The sequence below is a fragment of the Neodiprion virginianus genome, chromosome 2 (genome assembly GCF_021901495.1).
Source record: "Neodiprion virginianus isolate iyNeoVirg1 chromosome 2, iyNeoVirg1.1, whole genome shotgun sequence".
NCBI lineage: Eukaryota > Metazoa > Arthropoda > Insecta > Hymenoptera > Diprionidae > Neodiprion > Neodiprion virginianus.
This window is the reverse complement of record NC_060878.1, coordinates 1,644,571-1,667,394: the sequence shown is the minus strand read 5'-3', so window position 1 is coordinate 1,667,394 and position 22,824 is coordinate 1,644,571. Positions and strand designations below refer to the sequence as shown.

Sequence of the window (22,824 nt, the reverse complement as noted above, 5' to 3'; positions counted from 1 at the left end):
GCGACATCCGTAGTCGAATCGCCAGGCAGCTTTTGTATCCTATCGATCGATCCGTAATCCTGGAATCTCGTGCCCTGGCTCAGTACAACGGCGGATATATTCTCGCTTATCTTCCGCAGCACTTTTCCACTCTCAAACTCCAGCCGGTCGGCATCCAGGTCGAGGCTTCTGGGCCGCGGACTCTTCGGCCCCCGTTCGCTTGCGGATCTCGCAAATCCTCGCGGTCTGCGGACGAGACGGGGGTCCAATTTCTTCGAGGTGATAGCGAACGAGGAGTCGCCGATGTCGGCGGAGAGCGTTGAATCCAGGTCTTCGTAACAGACCTTGGGCTTCGCGCGGCATCGCCAGCTGGCATAAGCGCTCCACTTCGACCGGCAGCGATCCACCTCGGAGATTGGTTTGCCGTTGAACCCGGCATTTATTGTCGAGACCAAACTCCTGCTGATCTCTTGATGTCCGATGCTCACCGAGGGTTCCGAACGCGCGGAATTGCTGCTGGATCCTTTCGACCGATTGGAACGACTCGAGGCCCTTGAGCCAATTTCGCGATTATCCGCGACCGGGTTCATCTCGTTTTCTCCAGGAATCCTTCGTCTGTCAGGATACGGTGGCGGCGAGGGTCTCGAGTCCAGTTCGTCCTCATCGAGGCTGTGGCAGGTCCTGGCCGTGCACCGCTTCAGATACAAATCTGCGCGCTGTATTTTCTCCTTGATAAGCCGTTCGAGGATCCTGAGCTCTTTTTCCTTCTTTAGCAGCAGCCGCTCGCGCTCCTGAAGTATGACTTCCTTGTCCCTGATGAGCGACACCCGCCGTCGTAGCAGTTCAAGCCTCTTCATCCAGTTCTCCTTGAAGATGACCTCGCTGACCTTATTCGGACTTTGCGCCACCACAGTGCATCCATTCCTGTTTCCGTGGTGGCAAAGCTCCTCACAGCTTCCGTATCCCGGCTGCGTCGTCTCGCAGTTTGACTCCTTTATCGACTTAAGATCCGAACCGGACCGCTGGGACGGCAGGAAGTCGTAAGACCGAGAGCGCTCAATGTTCCTCGGCTCTTCCTCGGTAAAATCGAGACATTTCATTCCGAGAAACGGGTCAAACTCGCCTTCGTCGGACACTTTGAAGTCGTTCGCGGCTCGTTCCGGTCCCTCCACCGAATGAGGATTACCGCCGCCACAGCAAAGGGATTCCTCGAGATACGCGACTGCTTCCTCATCGCCCATCCTCACACCGTTTTCGGATGAATTGAACCCCACAAGATTTTCCCGAGAGTATTGAAGATCAAATTCCGAGCCGTCTTTGGGATTCCTTGATTGCGGGGCTTCTGGAATGCTGGCCGTCGGCCCCTTTTCGTCGATCCCTGACAACTGCTGCTCCTTTAATTTCATCTCAACATCGTTCGGCTGCTCCTTGTCGTCGTGAGATTCCAAGTCAAGTTCCTTCGTAGAGTAAAACACCTTATTTCCTTTCGGTATTATGAACGTTTCTACCCGATACATTTTCCGGCTCTCTGATTCCGCCCGCTCATTCTCCGAGTTGACTGTTACTAATTCCATTATTTCGATTCAGATTCAAACTTGATTCCAACCGGGTGTATTCCGATAATTCTGCGGCTAGCCGTCGCAACTGCACTTTACTCGCGGTACTGTAAATCCACCAGTTGCTGCATGTGCCTCGAGTCTGTGAAGCCCCATTGTTTCAACTTCCACTAACAATAAAACGTGATTTTCCCTCGGAATTCCGGAGCCTTGCTCCTCCCCGCCTGTTCAGGTACACCGTTGAATTTCCGATACTCAGCTGCAATTGGATGGGATTATGTGCACTGCTTATCGTCGAGCTCGGGACGACGGATTACGTTTCGTTAGCCGAACAGTGACGCTTCGTTATCGCATAACTTCATAACACACGCCGTTGTTTTACGACTCCCAGATTCAACACACCACCGCCGTCAGCATCAACTTCGAAATGTTTCTTCGCCGCATTAATGCGAGGACTGGAACGCAGCGAGCAGGTTTGGTGGGGGGGGGGATCGGGCAGGACTCCCCGTTAGGGCCGTTTCAAATGGTCCTAACGGTCGGTTGTAGGCCGTTTTTTGCCGACAGCCTGTGCCTCTGCGGCCGGTGCATCGGCGAGCCGGTACCTGCTTTCACATGCACATGGCGATTAAGTGTGCCTGCACGCCTGCTGTCTGTGTGTGAGGGGATGGTAAGGATTTCCTGATATTCATGCCGTGTGCAGGGTAGGAGGCCACTTCTTACTATTTGTGCGCTCTCTTATATATTATGGCGCGTATTATCCTTCGACCGTTGGTCTATGGTCTACAATTGGCTGTTCCATCCGATTCTCCTCTTCGTAGACCTGTTGCCGCTTTTGCAACACAGATGTTTTCAATTACGCAACGTTTAGCAGATAGCCCTTCATTTCCTTTCCCTTTTCATTCTGTGTGTTTGCTCGACACCCTGCGGAAATAGGTCATGTACGCCATAAAATGTAACAAATCGCGGATATTATAAGTATGAATACTTTCAATAGTGCTATATATTAAAAAAAAAGAAACGTAATTAACGCGAAATTCATTACCGATTATTGCAGAAAAAGGTTTCAGTGACTAAGAAGAAAATTGTAATGTATCGCGAGTTTCCTGTAGATATCTACCTACAATTTTATAGAAAATATAAACATTTCTAAATCATTGAATGTGTAATACATTCCGGGTTACACGCTAAAGTTTGTTAATGTTAATTTAAAACCACCTCTATTTGAATAATAATGAGTGCATATTTTACTGAAATTCGCCTGTACTTATACAGTCCATGAAGCATTTCATCGAGACGTATATATGGTGGTCGAAATCCTGGCGGATGAAAAACCCTATGTTTAAATGGCACTAATTTTCGAAGTGCCTGAAAAGTAATAAAATGCGTGTTGGTAACGTACTAATCCTCTGCCGGATGGTGCATCACGAAAGCAATGGATAATGCAGAGCACAATTACCATAGCAGTTTCATTGTAATGGTAAAAACTGAGCAAATCGCAAACGTTGACAAATGATATCACTGCAGCATGAATAAATAATTAACAGATTTTGCAAACTTAAACTTTCCTGCAAGACATTAAGTTTATCAGATTGCCGACATGCATTTTACTACTCATCAGGGTGCGTAGAAAATTAGTTCCGAAAATCTATTTCGTGTCTGAGGACGCTACTGAATCAGGGCCATGAAAAACGCGAATGTGGGGCAACATTGCCAACCTATCAGACGAATATCTTTTTAAATGGCGCCAAAACAATTCTTTAGATTTCTTAATTAAATGCCACCACAATACTTCTTCCGATGTCTTAATAGCGCAACAGTAATTCTTTATATTTCTTATTTTCAAAAGTGATTTTTGACGGTATTGAACTCAATAAATACAGGAATACGTATTATATTTCATTTTTTCGCTTTATAGTATGAGCAATTTTCCTAGAAATATATAATGATAATTACTGAACGAGATAACATAGACAGATTTATATCTTGCAATCTGAATTATAAGTATAAAGATATGAGGAACTTTTACTTATATAATGTGTTTTCATTTTTTAAATATTTATAACTACCAACATGTCAAATAAGTGTGTTCGAAAATTGCAGTCGCTATGGTGCATATTTTTTCAGAAACCTCACGATTAGTTGATTTTTAGTCTATTGTTTCGATTTCACAGACCATCTGTAGAGATTTCGTTATCACTCTTGAAATTTTATCCGAGAACTTCAGATTTGCTTCAGATTCCGACCTAAACGACAATATTACTTAATAAGAAAACAATTTTTCTTTGCACGGATTCTAATTTTTATAGATCTAAAGAAATATCTTTAGGGTTGGCAGCGCTGCGACGGCTCGCTTCAGGCACCTCGCTGGTTTAGTGGAGTTGCGCGGCAATTTGCCGCGTGGCGACGCTACGCGCGAACCCGCTTGATACTTTGATCGGCCATTTTGTTGACCTTCGATTAGATTGCCGTTGCAGCGAGTACGCCGTTCGCCATTGCGATGTGCTAGGGAGTTGGGTCCGGGACTAGGCGACGACGGTGTACTATCGCGTCTCAACCTAACCAGAGTTTTTAGTTATTTCGTTTTACGATTTTGGGTATTTTGCAAAGAATGAATCGGGGCAGTTTCGAACTCAGCCGAATCGTCAAGAGCGAAAAATCGGGATCGCCGAAAAGAGAGGAAATACTGCATCTGCAGCTCACGCCGACGGGTAAAATCAGTCACGCCAAGACTCGCGTCTACACGCAACGATACAGAAAAGCATGGGAACAGATGCCCGACTTCAAAGGTACGAACGATCCTCACGTCGCAAATCGCTGTGTACTCCTTGTAGATACATCATATTCTAGTTACATCGTCTAGCCCCCTCTTGCCCAAGCCTGCATTGGCTGTGTTCGAAAATTCGCCGGATCTATTATGATTGAGCAAATAGGAAACGGATACAATATATTTTCATTCCATTTTTCATTCATTTCAAATGATCCACAGCGCAGCAAGGATATCCGGCGCACAGACTCGAAACTATAACAGTACAAACGATGCCCTTTTGGTTTTTTGTTACGATTTTTTAGAGTTCTTCTTAATCAGACCTCTGTGGACTAACAATAAATGAGAGAGACATAAAATGAAATATTTTTCTTTTCTCAGAATTTCCTTTTTCTACACTATGAAGACTGGTTATCAGTACTTTTTTTTAACGAAAATGTAAATAAACTAATTCAGATGAAATTTCATTATCCACTAATTGAAAAGCTTGTTCAATATGTCAGATGTATCCTCACTATGAATGTTACTGGTACCTGTAAGTTTGTTTTTCTTTGATTCTTTAGGGTGGTTGACGGCTGTACCAGATCAACCCACCCGGGCATATTGCACATATTGCAAAAAGAATCTTCATGCCCATCGTCTATCGCTGCTGAAGCATACTTGTACCATGAAACATCAGAGGGGTGCTATGGTGCACCAGAAAGAAGCAATGGCTAAAGATGAGACTGCAAAAGTGAAAAACTCTACAGCCAAGGTTCGGCTCCAAAAAAAACTGTCTCGCCAGGTTTACGAGGTATACGAGACCCACCTTAAGCACGAGATAAGAACTCTTCTGTCAGGACTCTTGACTATCAGCTACTTTTTTAAAAGCGATCGGTTGCATGTATGTGGCAAGATCGTGAAGATCAAAGAAGGATGTAGTCACTTTTTTTCAACACGTGCAGAAATGTTTTACTTAATTGCCACATGTTAAGTAATTTCAATTTCATTTAGTAGCTCAGGATTGGGCATTGACTTTGAAGATGTTCTTCAGATGCTGTAACAGCAATTGTCAGAATTAATTAACGTCTTACTACCATTTGATATGTCCGTTGACAGCATGGCAGGAATTTCAAGATAGAGGAAGCAACAACAGAGGACGATGATGAGGATATAGAGTATGTCATCGAACGGCTCGACGATGACCTGGAAATGACCGAACTCGACCCAAAGAACATGGACACGGAAGTGGAGCACGAGGAAGTGGAGGAAAATGAGAACCAATCGGTACCTAAGAAAATGAAAATGGAAGTAGAAGTGAGTCTTATCCTAAGTGTACGGAATTCAAGAGTATTTCGCCATTTTAAATTCCTAACCATCCGATTACCTGATTCACAGGAGAACAGCCGCCCTGACGCCCTTGCAGAGGCCATGGCTCACGTGCATGGCGAGTTCCTGGACGAGAATGGAGATCCGATTAATGTAGAGTTGGAAATGGTCGTTGAGTCGGCAGATCCATGTGCCGAGGAGGTTGAATCCCGCGTCGTTTCGGCTCGATCTAATAGAAACAATGGTGACGGCGATGATATGACTGTAGAATCTTTGACAGTAAACAATGATCCAACGCACTACGTCCATGATCAGAGCAAAGAGAACGATCACGACACTGAAAACCCAAATAATGATCCAATCGGAAACATTTCGAGCTCTAAATCTTCACTGGTGAGAGAATTATTTATATACTGATTACGTTGTTTATTCAAAACCCAGCAGAATCCCGTTACGAAATACTTTTTCAATCATTGAATTTCGTCAAACACTGTTGCTTGTAGTTAAGCCCCCAATCAGTAACTTATATTCTTTGAACTAGTTGGATTATCCATAATTCGTAATAAACCCGCGGCCATTGCGGTCGGCCCTTAATTGAACAGGCTGGCGAATGGAGTGACGTTGAAAGCGACGAATCAGAGCACCCGGACATTGGATATGTGCATAATTCGTCTACTACTTCGCCTCCAGCTTTGCATGTCCGCAAAGAGTGTGTGACAAAACCATCAACTGGGCTGACAGTGTCCGAATCTGCAGCATCTATTACCAGTGGGACGGCGGTGCCACTGTCGAAGAAGACGGTGACGCTCACTCCCGGTGGCAAGACTGTGATTCTGGATGCTTCAGCAGCGACGTCCTACGCTGCCGGATCTCGCTATGTAATAAGCACTGCCAAAGGGCAAGCTTCGGCCGTCGTTGTTGGCGATAAAAAAAAACGAGTGCCGGAGCCTGTCGAGCAGAATAAAATCGGGCAACATCAGCAAAATTCCGCTCCATCCACGCCCCCAACGTGTTCCGCATCAGGCGGCACTCAGACCGGTCCTAAGAAGGTAAGTTACTTCTTAGATTTCTCCGTTCCTCCGTCAAGTTGGGGATTTTATTTGGTTTGGAATGACGTTGATTTGCCGTAAATAAAAATAAAAAGATCATCATATGTTCCAACGGATTTCTATTACGAATTCCAAACTCTGGCCTCCTTGAAAAGCTAACAAGTTACACTGACAAGGAGAGTATAATAGAGGCTTAATGTCGCGAATCGGATTGTCCTTGCACGGGGTGAACTTTTGTTTCGTCATACAAAACATAGCCACCAAAGGATTTAATGATGTCTCAATTTTGAAATTCCCGAAAATAACCTTTTTCGAAATTTCTACGTTGTTGAGGCAGTACTAAAAATTTTTTTCAGCTCAGTCCGTACGGTGTATGAGTTATTTTTTAGTAAAAAAGTGCAAGAATCTCGGAAAATAATGAAATCTGCAAAAAAGGCTGTTTTCTGAACCGCCCTACTCCACGTACTCTAAGCGCAACCCGCCCGAAAATCCAAAACTTTCAAATCGCTATATCTCAGCAACCAAGGCCCGTTGGATTGAAAATCAAAAACCTCGTCAAATCAGGGATCTTTACCTTTCACCACATGCAAGGACAACCCGATTCGCGACATTAAGCCTCTATACTCTCCTTGTGAAATCAGAAGTTACAATAGAATGGTTCTTTCTACGTGTTGACCCTGAAAATATTTTATGTCTGTCTTACCGGGAAATTCAATATCAAGAATTAAAGAATTCCGAAATGGGTCCCGGTCCCTGGTATCTGGAAATAAACAGCGATAATCGTTGATCGCCGTATAGCCAGCCGTACAACACGCAATGTTACTATCAACCTTATCGCGATATGCGTTCATACACGGGGGTAATGACCTTTGTCGTCATGAAGAGCTAGATAACGTAATGATTACCGACCTATGACCGAGTCTCGACGATTCTGACATTCCGGGGCATTGAATACCGAGCCGAGATACAGTAGCGGCTGGTTGATCATTCGTGCGAGTCGATTGAAAGGTCGTTCTAACATTAAACCGCACAATCATGAGCGAAAAAAATCAGGGTGCGGATGAAGCAGTTTGTGACCAGGTTGTACTCGTAATAATTAAATAATCACTCTTTGTCGATGTTATTTATCATTATCACTTCGAATCTCGGTATTGGCGTATAAATTTAGCACTGCGATTGTAATCTGCAGTATCAGAAATGTGCTAACTATTCCAGCACATCATATTGAAGCCTGTGACTCCGTTAGTGCAAACTAAAAAACCATGTATATCAACCCACGTATTGGACACCAGCAAGGGCCTACCGGTCGGCGGGCTGCAGATCAGTCTCTATAAATTGATGGACGGCCGCTGGACGTTTGTGAATGAGAGGTGAGGCAGAAATTAAGTTGAAATACGATATCGCTGTGCAGTCTTATCGCATTACTTCAATGTTACGTTTGTTTTCGCAGCAACACGTCGGTGGACGGTCGGTGCGCCGACCTCGTAGATATTTCGAAGTACAGCTTCACAGCTGGCCGTTACAAGCTTCACTTCGACGTTGACAAGTACTTTACACTACGGAGAATCGAGACCATGTATCCTTTCATCGAGATCGTTTTCGATGTCAAAAACCCCACTGAACACTACCACGTGCCTCTCTTGATGAGTCCCTTCGGTTACACAACATACCGGGGAACGTAATCGACGCTGTTTCCATTCCTCAGGTTTGAGCGAGCGAAACGAGTGTTAAAGACCTTTCCCAGCGTATACATATGTCCTTGTATTATATCCGTGTAAGGTGTTCCATATTCAACTTGCGTTTATATTAACGGTATTTCTCGAATTAACTACTCCGAAACAGCTGCAACATATTTTTATCTGTACAAACTTTACCCCGTGTCACCTTAATTAACTGCAATAGTGTAAATATAGTTTATAACACGTTTTTAGGTAAACGTACTTTGTGGAAAGGTGTCTTAAAATTATTAATCCCCGTGATTAGTTTACGTAATGTAACTAAGAAATATGTATAAAAATCGGTGGTTAATACGGAACTTACAACAATAATGTTAAGACTATGAGAAATGTTTCTATAGAATCTGTAGTATAATTATCCACTGATGTGTTATCTTAGTAATTGTTTGTGTATAGTCTAAAAACCTGCGTTATCAATAAATTGAGTGATGACACCGATTGATAATTGTCGTTTCAGTCACTGCCAGTAATCCGTATTAAATAAGATTATTTTCTTCCTTTTTTTTAAATATTGTAAGTATGTATTTACAGTAATGATACATTGCAGTAGAAAAAGAAGGTTAAACGTTCCAATAGGAAATCATATTGCTGATATCTTTCAAAAAGGATAGTAGAGACGACGTTACAGCTCAGTCCCCTTTGTACTTTAAAGTATCGAATGTAGACTCTGTGAGGAAATCACCGGGTTGACGGCGGCAGGTACTCGTTGCTAGCTTTAGCCGCAGGAGCCGGAGTACTTGGTGGTGGCAAGTAATCCTTGCTCTGAACCTTAGCTAAAGTTGGCGGCAGGTATTCTCTATCCGCCGACTTTCCCTTGTCCCCAAGCGCCGATCGTACCGACCCCGTTAACCCGGGAAGCGCCGACGACTGTTTCCATCGCCCCGGGTCCGTTCCAAACGTGAAACTCGACCTGGCTCCGTTCTCGTCCGCGGTGTACCTGAAATGCAAGTACGTAAATTGTGGGTGAGTAAAAGTAGGAAAAAGAATGGAATGCAATGTAGAAAATGTGTATTGTGTGAATTTCTATCGATATACATGCAGCAATGCTTGGAATATTTTGAAATTGCAGGGTGAAGAAGCTGTTCGGATGATTTGCCGAAATCGAATCACTCACCTGACGTCAATGGCGAGGCCTTCGGGGCTGGAGTACGAGTAGCGGCCCTGAACTACGGTGACGAGTTCGTCGCCGACTTTCTTAAGCTTTCCGACTTCCTCACGCTGGACTCCGTCAGCGGTTTCGAAGCTGAACGAGTACTCGCCGTCTCCCAAGTTCGGCCGATTTGTTTGCTTCAGTATTTCGGCGTACGTTTTTACGGGACCCTCGCGCGGTGGCTCCAATTTAAATCCACCAGCCCCTTGGGCGAAAAGCGGTGCGTGAACATTCGGCGAGAGCTTCTCGGCCGTCGACAGTAACCCCGTGTTCAAGAGGAGACAACCGACAAGTAGCAAGAGCCGGGCGATCGGCGATGCAGCCTTAATTGACCAGTAATGGAAGAAAAATTTTCTAATTTATTTCGTACGAAATTTCTCGCCTTCTTGCAAAGGTGCCTAATCGGTGTAGTGAATTTTGCTTCTTCGCCTACGCGCATGCCCTGGGGCGAGGAGGCGGGGGCGTGCAAGATTCACTGTATTTTAAAAAGGTGTTAGCACCCGATGGTCTTTCCGCGATTTGGCAACTCGTCGAATGACGATTTATGAATAATTTCAACGCGATGTGAATAACGTTATTCATCATTATCCGCGTCGACACGGGGACGGTGATGAAAAGAGCGTGTTAGTTCTGACATTATTTTCGAACGTCCAGCTGGGGGGTCCACTTTAAAAGCGTCGATGAAGGATTACATTCCGTTATCTGTAATTCATTGATCCTCTAGCAGGTGTAGAAGTTATATTACGAACACGCGGCCTTCTCGGTCTTTGATGATGTTTGTAGCGCCGATCCGTGGTTTCACAATCCAGCATTGGAGCATTATACATGCGGCTGTTGCTTGGAACAGCGGTGGTACATACGAGATGTGGGAGAATTGATTTCATCAACGAGTTATAACCGCGGAGTTCGCGAGTTCAGGTATCGAATCGACCCGAAGTATGCAGGTGCTCGTCTTATTCAACGCATTGGCAAACTGTCTTATCTATGGAAAATGAAAGGCCTCTACCTCCGCCGGTGTGTATTATACGAATGTTACACGTACGGTGGGACAATATGTTAGTTACCTTACAAGTTACGTAATCAGAAGCTGGCAATCTCGTGTCGTATGAGATTCTGCAGTGTCAAGTAAGAGCATACCAAGCCTGCATGATCAAGTATCTTTGCGACGCACGTGTCCGACCGAAAGGACAATGGTTTATACTATCATCCGCAATGAAGGATGCTACACCCGATTCGCTTGGAATCTTACATTTCGCATTCACGACTTGTAGGACTTCGATTTCTCTGTGTATTTCTAACTTACGTACCTCGTTAAAAATTTCAACATTTGGACTCGTACGAGTAGGTATACATATAACAAGTATATTATTGGTTTCATTTTTAATTAACACCTGAAGCGACACAGTTTTTTCCGACCTCACGTAACTATGCGTCAAAATAATCGCACAAGGAGATTAGAAAGTAGGCATTGACGAGTTTAAGACCATTTGCATCATAAGTTTTTTCGCCCCTTAGGAGTGCGAATTACGGGGGCTACGTGAGAGGCAATTACGCAAGCTCAATACACAGTTCAAACGCTTAACTTGTAGACAAAGTAATTGCTCAGCTGTTCTCGCCATTATCTAGTTCGATGTCTAATGCTGCTCGATACATGACGTTTGCTAGTAATGGTTTTAGAACAAAAATTCAACTTGAAGCGCGTCAAAAGCAGCCATATTGATTTCGGAGAAGGATTGTTAAATTTTTTCCCAGATATTCAGCTAAGCTACTATATTTTTAAAGACGAATTATTTCATTCTGATCATTAATATTGCATCCTTACAAAGTTAACGTACCGCGTGAAGATTCATCCTTGGGATCCTGAGAGCTGCGATATTCCGTTTTTGAGTATCAGAAATCGAATCGTATGCCACCGATTCAGTTTTAGATCGGATTAATCAGTATCAAGAATTTCACCGCGAAGCACTGATGTTCCAGACTTATCGAAAATGTTGCAAACTACCCGATTGCAAACTCATAGTCCGAAACGCGCGCCGTTTGGACGATCCGCGAGTTGAAAGCGAGATGAAGACGACACGGTCCGCGATTATTGAGTCTTATATAGGTGTCCACTGTCCACGGTGTAAGTCCCTTCCCCTTCCCAAGTTTTGCTTAAGAGATGTACCCATGTAGTAAAGTCTCACAAACGCACCTTGCGAAAGGTCTCAATGAATTTCTTCCTTCTCTTTCTCCACCTGTCCCGAGATTGTTTTTTTTCTTTACTCAAAACCAAAATCGGTCAATTCACAGCTCTTCGCAGCCTCATCCAGATTGGGAAAGAAACCTCGGTTTCAATGCTCGAATGTAGGTACTTCAGAAGTCCCCTTTCTCTTCAGCGCTATCACATCCCTTCCTTGATTCCTTTACGGTCAACGATTATTATTATTATCATCATATTTTGGACATCAGTTTCGATTACGTGATATGTGGTTGTAATTATTCTAATTAACGTCAATCTTGTTATTTGTTTCAAACTCGTAAATGCGAAATTTGCCCCGCAGCGTTTATTCCCCGAGTTGGTCCATCTGAGGATTTTAGGGAAGCAAACTTTGAGTAACAGAAGTTCACCGACAGAAAGACCGTCTTTCAACGGTGATGTTAAGGCGAGAGAATTCCTTAGAAGAAGAAAAAGAAAAGGCAAGAGTTGAATATAAATGCGTGTGCGATGTAGACCGCCCGCACGAATCCGTGAAGGATCTCCTCTTCCTCCTCCTCCATCTGCAGCTGTCGAGATTTAGAGTGTTGTGTAAATATTACAGTTTCATCGTTTGTAGCCTGAGTGAAGTATTTCGAATTATGCCACACTGGTGAACCCTTCCAATATAAGGTTACATATGTTCAATATTTGTCGACGCAATACATAATAATATATCCTGAAATAGAAACTTTGGTCTCCATTTACACAGATCCTCTAATTATCGGCCGGAATTCGGTTTCTTCTTCAGTGTTACAAATTTTATTCAATTTTTCTTTGCGATTTGCAGTATGTCGTATCGTGCACTATCCGCGTGTCTACACAATTGCCAATTACGAATGAAGGAGGCAGCCGTTCCTTGACTTTTCCACACCTACAACACCCGATCGGTTTTCTCCGTTTGACGTTTCTTATTTATCGTCCTCGGTGCATCAAGCAACGCGCAAAGGTCAACGTCGTTGTCATCGCGTAACGGACCTTTTCAGGGCAAGAATCTATCTCGGTACATACATATGCACGGTGATCGTTGATACCATCTTTCAAGACTCTCCCGCGGAGCATCGAATAGAGTTAATATAGCATCCCGTACTTACGAGAAAAATGCCGGGTATTCGAAAGATCTGGAAAAAGATACGGGCAACAAAAATTCGGCAGCCGTAGAAGAAGTCGTTGCAGTAATATCGAGGACCTCTGGAATCAAACGCTTATAACTCGCTGGTAATTCATCCTTTTTTCCACACATCGAATACAGATTATTTTCACTCAAGAATGATCGAAATTCCTGTGCAATTACCGCACCTCTCGAGGCATTTCCGTGTAATTGAGTCCTCCGCGGTGGGGGGAGGGATTGATAAACAGGTGCGAATACCTTGGGAGTTCCGAATTCTGATGTCATTGTAGGCATTGGCCATTGAAGATCGAGTAAACACGTGTGATACTCCAGGCCATTCTGCAGCCTTGCCTGCTTTGGTATAAGTGCTGGTAGAAATCTCGCGGTTTATGGACGTGCGAACAAGGATCGATCCATACGGCCCACAGTGTTTTTATCACGCATTTCAGGCATGCAGATGTATAGGTATACATGTAATACGTATATAACTAGATACTTAGTTGATTTATTTATCAACCTGTCGTTAACTATTACCGAACTCCAATGATTTCAACTGCGGGGAATTGAGGAAAAAAAAACTCGACATGCGGCAACGATTCGCTTGATGATTTGCTGGCATTCTCTCCTTAATAAGAGAGAAAAAGTAGATAACAAACAAGTACAAGATAACAGAATTGAACGTTTGCGATATCCGCTACTTTCCTAATACACGTTTCTTTTTATTTTCATACCAATCTACCGAATAACTCGGTTACATCCACTGGTAACGTTCATTTTTAAAAATCGAGAAATCATCTTCACATAATCGACGCATTGTTATTTAAATTATTTGGTCACTGCGTTTCATGCAGGATCGCGCAATATGATACTAACGTACGTACCTAATTTGAAATAGACGTAGGAGGGCGAGCAGTGCGAGGGAATTCGGTGACAGTTTAACAACATATTGCCCAACATTCATTAGAACATTTCAGAGACCGTCTGCGTATATCTCGGTTTCGCGTTGAAATTTCTTTTTTAGAACAACCATTGGAGAAGGGGCGAAATTTCCGAAGTAGCAACCCATCGTATACGTACTTCAGTTTGCCGATATAATTATTGCCCCAGGTTTCTATACCGGTTTAATGCTTATAACGTATCTTCCATGCTGCATGTAAGTTGAATTACACACCCGTCACTGATATATAGAATTGAATAACTCAGTCACACGTAATACCTGTACGTTATGATAAACTGTTAAATCTAACGTTGTGCCGTAAATTCGAAAGTTTGCATAACGAGCCTCACTTTTTCCCCTTGCATTCGTTTGTTCGTTTATGCCATTTTTCGCACGTGTCTTAAGTTATATACCGCGTTCGCGGCTATTGAAATTCAAGAGGATTACGGATTTGGTTTCAATAAAAGAAGTAAAATTTAACAAGACATTTAATAGTTTCATTATTGTTACTTTTATTTTATTTTTTTTTTCATCTTCTTTTAGTTCTTTTAATATATCTCTGAAGCTCAGCAGGTTCAACAGTTATTATTAGTATCGTGGTTTGGACGCAGTTGGAAGAAATTCGTGCGTATGGTGTGTGATATAATATCTACTATTTTTATAAGTGTGTACGCATGATTGTATTTACATACGTCCCTAAGTAATATGCGTACATAATAATAATAATAATAATAATGATAATAATAATAATAATAATAATAATACGGCAATGTATTTTCGAAATATTTTTATGACTATGACTGTTACTATTATTAATAATATTATTATTATCATCATCATCGCCATCGTCGTTAATATCACGAAAATATATACCTATGTATAATATATCTCATCGCATGCATTTAAAATCAACTAACATTCAATTAAATATTAACCGTCGAATTACAAAACGGTATAATGATTTAAGTGTAGTATAATGTTACGAATGTCACGTGGGTGTGTAAAATCAACATTATTTATAATCATGACGGAATAAAATACGCGCGATTTTAAGCACGGCTTTTTAGCACGCCGCGCCGCGTAGAGGAATCATATTTACTAATCATAATGAAAACCAATCACGTAGATACAGAATTAATTAATATCGTAAATGGTGGATATAATACAATTCCATCGTTTTACGAGTTGTTGGCTAATTCGACAAATTATACTGTTAATATTAATTTCCATCGTGTCAACGCAGGTGGGTTCGATTTCTTCGGATGTTGTTTTTTCTTCTTCTTCTTTTATCTTCATCTTCACCTTCCATCATTTTTTCCCCCGTTTGCAAATTTTATACCATCTAATCGGGTTGTAACAAAAACTATATACGCGTTATTATATAATATAATACAATCAATATATATTAAAAATATTGTATTGTACGTACACGAGTATGCGAGTCCTGCACCGATTGTATGGCACAGCAAGTATTATATACGTATAGGTATGTAATTTATAGCGTGCAGATGGTACTAAACTTTCTATTATAATACATATATTCATTCGATTAATCATTTGATTTTCCGTACTCCACATGCGGTTAATTATTTTCATTTTTCGAAATTTTCCTCATATCCCGCAAGTCGTCATCTCTCTACGTAGTCAAAATATCGCGAATTTATTTGATATTGGATAGCAGAATTATATTATATCTAAATTATATCTATATGTTTACATTACACCTAATTGACTCTAAAATAAATTTTATACAAAATGTTTCATTAGTCATTTCTCAAAGTTTACTATACACGTCGTTGATTAAATTGGTTTATTAATATTTTTTGAAAAAATTTAACTTTAATTTAATATTAAGCCCGCGTGCAGCATATTCGAATCCAAATTTCGTGAGGTTGGCGATTCTCTTTTCCCATAAATTAATACATGGAACGTAGTTTGGCTACGAGCCTAAATTACACGACAATAAGAAAGAATAAAAAAAGCAATGATACATCCGGCGTTTCAGATTTTGCAATTACAGATTTATTTTCAAGTGAAGACGCTAAAAAATCACTGGTAAAAAATTATTGCTGAAAAGGAACGGCCCTAATTAATAACACGCTTAAGATAAAACACTTGTTGTAGGACTTTGTTACTCCGAGATTCTTTCCTTTTTATCTATTTTTTCAATACGTGCGGATAAAGTAAAGACAGCATAGAAGTGTAGTATAGAATATCGTGTTTAAATACTTAAATAATTTGTATACTTTATTAGGTATATCATTTATAACAGATTAAAAACAGAAATAAATTTTAAAAAGAATAATCTGCGTGGCGTACGTCGATAAAACTATTTGGATAACATTTTTTTTATCTTCTTTCTACAGAAGAGAAACGATGAAAGAATTATGTAAGAAAATTAATGATAATGATGATAAGAAAAAACGAAAAAAAAACACCCTTTTTGTCCTCATACTCTGCACTATACAATAAAAATAAATATATATGTAGTAGTATCTAAGAAGACATGCAGTCGTACAACAGCTACATTACACATGTATACATGTACACATAATACATGAAATGAAATTGACACGAAGCAATTGTTGAATTTGTTTTTTTTCTTCGAGAAACTTCTTGTGTCATTAATAATTCAATCGCATCCGGGGTATAATAATATGTACACATGTTATGCATTCAATATGCCTTTGTTTAACAATAATTTGTGCATGGGCAGCAGTATCGATAGTATAATTATATAGGGATTGAATAGACGTACAATAATAATAATAAAATTATTATTATTATTATTATTATTGTTGTTGTTGTTGTTGTTGCTATTAGTGCACGGACTAAAAACAATAACAAAAAATAGAACCGAATTAAAGTATATAATGTATATATATATATAATATTATATACATACATATATATACTATGTGTTTTATTTATACATTTATAATTATTTACAAATAATAACAACGATAGCAGTAATAATAACAATATTAATAATAATAATAATAATAATGTAAAAGGTTTCCGGTAGCTGTATTTTCATTACCATCAATTTCACGCAAAATTTTGGTGGATGATAGAAACAGATTTAAAAAAAACACAGAAATGTGTGTGTATGTGTGTGTGTGTGTGTGTGTGTGTATACATAAAAGTACACATGCATTATACGCGCGAATACTTGTATTACGATAGCCCCTAAATGTGTACAATTAATCGTTAGGTATTCGTAAAAATTATTCGCGACGAAAACATAATTCTATGTTCATCGTCGACTCGCAGCTGCGGGTATAATATAGGTACAATTATTCTTCTCGTAATAATAATAATAATAATAATAATAATAATAATAAAAATAAAATATACCTAGTAATATAATATTCACTTATATTCATATGAAAATTTTTATTCAGTTGTTATATAAGCATAAAAGCTGTAGCTACCACTCTGTATCTACAATTTATTATATATAATATATATAATATATGTAATATATATATATATATATATATATATATATATATATATATATATTACCCTTGTCATTTCAATTTTATTCATTTTGATCTTATCAAATAGTTTCTGTTTTCATATTTTCGTTACATTCATCACTTTCTTATCGAAATATTTTTCTTTTTTTTTCCTCCATACGCTTCGACTTTTTGCTTCCCGTGACATGTCTCTTTATTATGCGCTGCAATCGTCGCGTCTCTCTCTTTTTCTGGTCCGAATCATTGTTACAAATTATTATTATTATTAATATTGTTGTTGTTGCTGTTATTATTATCGTTACGTACAACTTTTCAATTTTCTTTCGACTACTTTTTTTTTCAGCTCGCATTTTCTCGGGCCCGTATCATATATCGAATCGCAACAATAAGAAGGAAATAAATATCACGCTGACTTGTTTTACAAAATATGTATAATACTAGATAATATCACGATAAAGCGCAGAATCTTAAATATTAATTCTAATGGATATTTAGATTCTAGGATGATCTGATGCCTGCTCCTGTACACCGTTACTGCGTGATTGTAAATAATGAAAAAAATAAAGAAATCTAAATATGTATATAATTCGGAGGATAGAAACGATAATACCAAATACACGTTACTCGGTTTGTAATTGGCAGAAAATCTTCGCCGCAGTAATCTTGAAATTATTTATGATAAAAATTTGTTACATGATAAAATTGTCGTAATCTCTCTTGTAAATTCATCGAGACCTTGGTAAAGCGGTAAAAAAAAAGTAGTAAAGTATAAGTAAAAGCAATATATATATATATAATAATAATAACGCAATGCAATTGTGATGCGCGAAATACGGGGAAGGGATGAAAGAAAAATAAGAAAATTTAAACGGTATTGTAAATAGACTCGTTATTGTATAATAATTATAATAGATTCATTAACAATAATGATAATAATAATAATAATAATAGTAATAATAATAAACAAACATTTGTCATAAACTTAAAGTATATAAGTGTATACAATTAATAGGATATGCAGCGTGTCAGCAGTTCTGCCTGCGGATTAATTTTTCCGACTTTTAATATATCTCTATTTATGTCTCTATACTTATTCGCTTCACAGTTCGCTTTTGTGAAGCGTGTACAGATGATTTGTCAAAACTGAATTAAAAAGGCCCGTAACTTGACGACGATATCAACTTGGCGTATGAATTTTTTTTTTTTTTTCTTCTCTCTTTAAATTATATTTCTCACCGACTATTTTTATCGTTATCGATAACTATGCGATACGGAATTTCAAGCGGAATATGTCTGCTAATCGTTTTCGATCGGTTACCGAATTTCGACAGAGCTCTGTAAAACATTGGTCCTCTAACACCGGAACCCGAACACAACAATTACTCGTCGTCATGTACCGCAGTAATTTTTCGAGGATCGTTGCTTATCGAAAATTCGGGAGTAAATTGATTGAATTATTCAAATCATCTCTCTCTTTCTCCCTTTCTCGCTCTCTCGCTCTCCTCTTTTCGTCTGGCGTAATTGGATTATTTTTCAACTTAGGCAATGCAGACCGGCAAAAACGATGCTGGGATTGAGTTATGCAGAGAGGTTCTCCTCTATTGCCATTATCGTAATTGGATTACACGGACGAGTCTCGTCAAGCCTGTCACCATCGCTAATTCCGCAACACTGACCTGTCCTGATTTCATTGTTTAATCCAATTATCAAAGGATCGGTAATCAACTTATGCATATACGTATAATAGTACGAGTTTACTTCAAAACCTTTCCATCGTGCAGCGTGTGGATAAACAACAGATTTTACGATCTGGCGTACAGGGTGCAGCCAGGCGTTATTCAACCGTATAAATGGCAATTTTTCACATATTGCATTCCTTGAATTCAGAGGCTAATGAAGGGATCGTGACTTTCGTAAGATGCAAATTTCGACTCGGTCCACCTTAGGGTTCTTTACACCGCATCACCGGATTATAAAGACTGCGTCATTATTTTTTCCTTCCCTTGTCATTTTTATCCATATACCGGAGTTATTTATAAATGGTTGCGCATAAACTCAGGGCGGAGAAATCAAAATTATACGGAACTTGGACAATTATCGATGTTGATATTATTTTACAGAACCGGCGATTGTTTTTTTTTTTTGTATTTTTCATTTTTTGTTCACATTTTCATGCGACTTTGAACAGATGTTTTGGGAACGATATCGTATTCCGTTGATTATTGAAAGTTTCAGCATCGCTGTAGGATTGTTGTCTTTTTCTCTTGTTCGCGAACAATCCAACAAGTTGAATTTCAGAAACAAATTTCTCAATTTTGGATTATAAAAGAAATTTGTGCTGTTACGTTATGAAAATCCGAAGATAAACAGGGATATTTCTTACAGCTAATTCCTCCTTAAACTCGAGGACTTTTTGCCCAAATAGAGAAAAAGTAAAATGGGTGCAAAACTATTCTTCCAGATTCCTCGTTAAAATTGTATATACAGGCATGTATGTATAATATGTATTATGTAAAGCATATATCGAAGCCCAGTCGAGAAAGATCGATCGGAGAGGGTTGCCCGCGCATGAGAGACGAGACGATGCGGGAAATGTCGGCGTGTACCGAGCCTCATCTGCAGGTAGGTGGATATACGTGTAACAATGTCGGTGCGCCGGTGTCGAGATAACGGACAGAGATATACAGAAAAGAGTCGAGAGCCGGACGTGAGCCGACGTGATTTTCATTATCGAATCGAGTTCCATCGTCGTATTCGCCTTATTCCTCGTCCTCGTCCTCGTCCTCGTCCTCGTCGTCGTCGTTGGCCGTGCGTAACTCTTCTCCTCCTTCATCCTCCTCCTCTTCCTCCTCCTTCCTACTGCAGCACGCAGCATTTACACTTGGGTTTCTTTTTCAGGGTGACATGCTCGACCTGCGACGCATCCCCGGGACCCTGGGCCGTAACTCGACCCACCTCAACCGTCGCCGCGTTGACGCTTGTCGCCACCTGCAAAGATCAGTTGATTTAGTTGCGCATCGATTTTGAAGTACACTGTACAATTCGTAGAGAACTTGATTATAAGGTGACCAGCTATAAATTTAATACAGTTTAAAAATCGACGTTACTTCTTGATAAAATTAAGTTCATTTTATATCGAGAACGTTATTTTTGAGGGAGAAATGTATGAGCGTCGTAAAGATTTTTTTACATACGTAACCCAATTCATTCTTCTGATATCTAATGTCCTTCGTTGAACCGTTCCTTATCGTTTGAATGTAGGGTTTTGAATTGAAACAAAACATCGTGCGAGTAGTTATGAACAATTGTCTAAATTATATATAAAACAGAAGGATTCACTATTTTTCAAATAACTTGGTTGAAATATGTTTTTTCTAATTCTGCACATACGTACGATGAGGAACGAATGATTCATCGAAGGATATAATGAAGCATCGAAAGGATAAATTGGGCAATTGGTGTGGAAAAATCATTATGATACAATTTTTTTTTTTTTTTTTGTAATGAACTTTGATTAAGAAATGAGTCGATTTTGGACTGTAAGAATATGTTTTTTTTAAAAGTAGTCATACTGATCCCCTTAAACAGTGCGACAGAATATACAATTTTCAATTTTAAATACGATAATTTTACTCCTAGATGAAAAAAAAATAAATAAATATGATTCCAAAAGACCACGGTATATTAATTTTCTTAAAAACTGTTCGACATCTTAAACACGCACCAATCAGCATATCCGCAATTTTGAACGTTCCAATTTCAGTTTTAAATTTTTGAATGCGACCGTTGACCGAGTAACGATGATACAGTTCGAAAAGTGTTATAAAAAAGCTGTAGGAATGGTTAATTGAAAACGGGTTAGAAAAAAAGACGCCGTAGCGATTTTATATTACATATTGTTACATTACATTTTTATAAATAATTGACCATTAATAATTTATCAAATAACTGTAATTTATGTTACGAATAACTAATTTATTAAATTACCTCCATAGTATATTGTAAGTATAAGTGTACGTATATTAGGATATTTTATTGTTAGTTTAAGAGAGAAAATGAAAAATTAAATAAATCATGGTAAAAAAGATACCTTCTTGTGCGCGGCATTCTGATTGTTCGAGTTCGGAGCAGATCCCTTATTCGGCGTGACATGGGCAGCATTACCGTTCCCCTGATTGAGCCTCGGAGAGGTTTGCTGATTGGCGACGGTCGAGTTCAGAATCGTGTTCGCACCCGAGTCGAGGTCACCGTTGGCAGCCGGAGCAGCCGCCGAAACAGGGGTCGTGGTCTCGACTCCGGGAAGTGCCGGTGCGTTCTGTCCAGGAGTCGGAGTGATCGGTTTCCCGCCTTTGATGAGCTCGACGATCTCGTCGGCCTCCCTCGAGAGGTCGCCGTCCGGCCTGAAAGGGTTGTCCCAGCCGCTGTCGGTGCTGGAAAACACGAAAAACGAGGATCCCCGTGAAAATTACATGGTATTAACGATCTGGAGCTAAGTAAAAAACAGGTCAAATATGCAAGGCTGCTGACGTTGCACCGTAAAATATGTTCGCTCTCCATTGATCGTTGTCCAAGGTCTAATTGGCTCGTAGCGCGTTAATTGGAGACACCGAGGGGACGCCGACGATGTTGTGCCGAACTCAACGCCAGGTTTCGAATTCACGCTCGGGTCTGTTCGTTTTTTTTTTTCCTTTTTTTTTTAACACTAACTAGTACGAGGGACCATTCAAGTATTAGCTATTTTGAGAAACGTTATCGAATATTACCCAATAGTAGTAGACATTACACGCAAGCGTTAGCTAACATTAACGTATATTATTTATAAAGTACTATCTATATTTTGTTGAAAAACTGAAGTTTTAATTTCGAAAATATTATTACACCAATACAAGAGCGTATTTTTTCGCCTGAGAATAATAACAAATGATATTCTTCAAAAAGAGGCTGTTAATAATGCATGCATTGCTCGATAATAATATCTTGATAAATATAACGTTTATTTCATGCGTTTAAGATGAAAGACAACCCATGATGTATTTAATACTCAATATTTAATAAGGTAGGAAGAAATTGATCAGGATGTGACTATGAATGGTGTTTCCGACATTCCCAGGTAGCGAATCGATTTTCCAATAAACTGACAAAAAGCAATATGTAACGTTAAAAAACAGTAGTGGGCAAAGCAAGCAAACGTTACAAATCGTCATCGCTATGGATGGGAGTGAAAAAAAGCGCTAGCTATTACACTTGAATGGCCCCCAAGAAGAACCTCGAACTGTTTTTAGTCTGATTTACATTATTTAATCCTTTCGGCACAGTGTTCCAAACATTTCGAGTTATAGTTCGTTATAGTTGATTTTCGATCAACATTTGTCACGGATCCGACGGTCAGTAGTGGAGCGACTGGCTAATATAAAGTATCTTCAATGTTACGAAACTCTTACGCCACGCGGTCAAATTGGACTGTATCCAACTGGCAAAGCTTCCAGCACGCATCACGATTGTAACTCAATCCTTGGATA

The 22,824-nt window shown here is 39.8% G+C and overlaps 3 protein-coding genes across 6 annotated transcripts in view; 1 reads left to right on the top strand and 2 right to left on the bottom strand.

Moving 5' to 3' along the window:
- Positions 1 to 3,325: 3,325 nt before the first annotated feature.
- LOC124296897 (uncharacterized) overlaps positions 3,326 to 22,824 on the bottom strand; it is a 66,186-nt gene continuing 46,687 nt past the window's right edge. For 2 of the 3 annotated variants that reach the window (XM_046747302.1, XM_046747303.1), the window contains 2 exons: positions 21,396 to 21,735; positions 17,405 to 20,293 (listed from right to left, as the gene is read on the bottom strand). In XM_046747302.1, coding sequence (XP_046603258.1) covers positions 20,162 to 20,293; positions 21,396 to 21,735 — 472 coding nt within the window. In that variant the 3' untranslated portion in view covers positions 17,405 to 20,161. Of the gene's footprint in view, positions 3,337 to 17,404; positions 20,294 to 21,292; positions 21,736 to 22,824 lie in introns of those variants that run through there. The other variant, XR_006906471.1, reaches the window with a different exon arrangement.
- On the top strand, positions 3,968 to 8,837 carry LOC124296894 (uncharacterized). 2 transcript variants are annotated; one of them, XM_046747295.1, is made up of 7 exons: positions 3,968 to 4,321; positions 4,863 to 5,053; positions 5,398 to 5,595; positions 5,677 to 6,000; positions 6,210 to 6,656; positions 7,872 to 8,026; positions 8,107 to 8,837. In XM_046747295.1, exons 1-7 carry the CDS (start codon positions 4,144 to 4,146, stop codon positions 8,336 to 8,338), a joined length of 1,725 nt encoding a protein of 574 aa, XP_046603251.1. In that variant the 5' UTR covers positions 3,968 to 4,143; the 3' UTR covers positions 8,339 to 8,837. The 2 variants fall into 2 exon arrangements, with proteins under 2 accessions (XP_046603251.1, XP_046603250.1); XM_046747294.1 differs by having other exon boundaries at positions 3,970 to 4,321; positions 4,863 to 5,092.
- LOC124296900 (uncharacterized) lies at positions 8,265 to 11,614 on the bottom strand. The gene is made up of 3 exons (XM_046747309.1): positions 11,378 to 11,614; positions 9,507 to 9,865; positions 8,265 to 9,329 (listed from the first exon to the last, which is right to left on the bottom strand). Exons 1-3 carry the CDS (start codon positions 11,390 to 11,392, stop codon positions 9,071 to 9,073), a joined length of 633 nt encoding a protein of 210 aa, XP_046603265.1. The 5' UTR covers positions 11,393 to 11,614; the 3' UTR covers positions 8,265 to 9,070.

Bases quoted from the DNA above. Each gene is read 5' to 3' on its own strand.
- LOC124296900 (XM_046747309.1), bottom strand. The intron at 9,330-9,506 runs GTGAGTGATTCG...CTTGCATTTCAG, and splicing joins GGCCTCGCCATTGACGTCAG to GTACACCGCGGACGAGAACG.
- LOC124296894 (XM_046747294.1), top strand. From the start codon at position 4,144: ATGAATCGGGGCAGTTTCGAACTCAGCCGAATCGTCAAGAGCGAAAAA. The intron at 5,596-5,676 runs GTGAGTCTTATC...CCTGATTCACAG, and splicing joins AAATGAAAATGGAAGTAGAA to GAGAACAGCCGCCCTGACGC. The intron at 6,001-6,209 runs GTGAGAGAATTA...TTAATTGAACAG, and splicing joins CGAGCTCTAAATCTTCACTG to GCTGGCGAATGGAGTGACGT.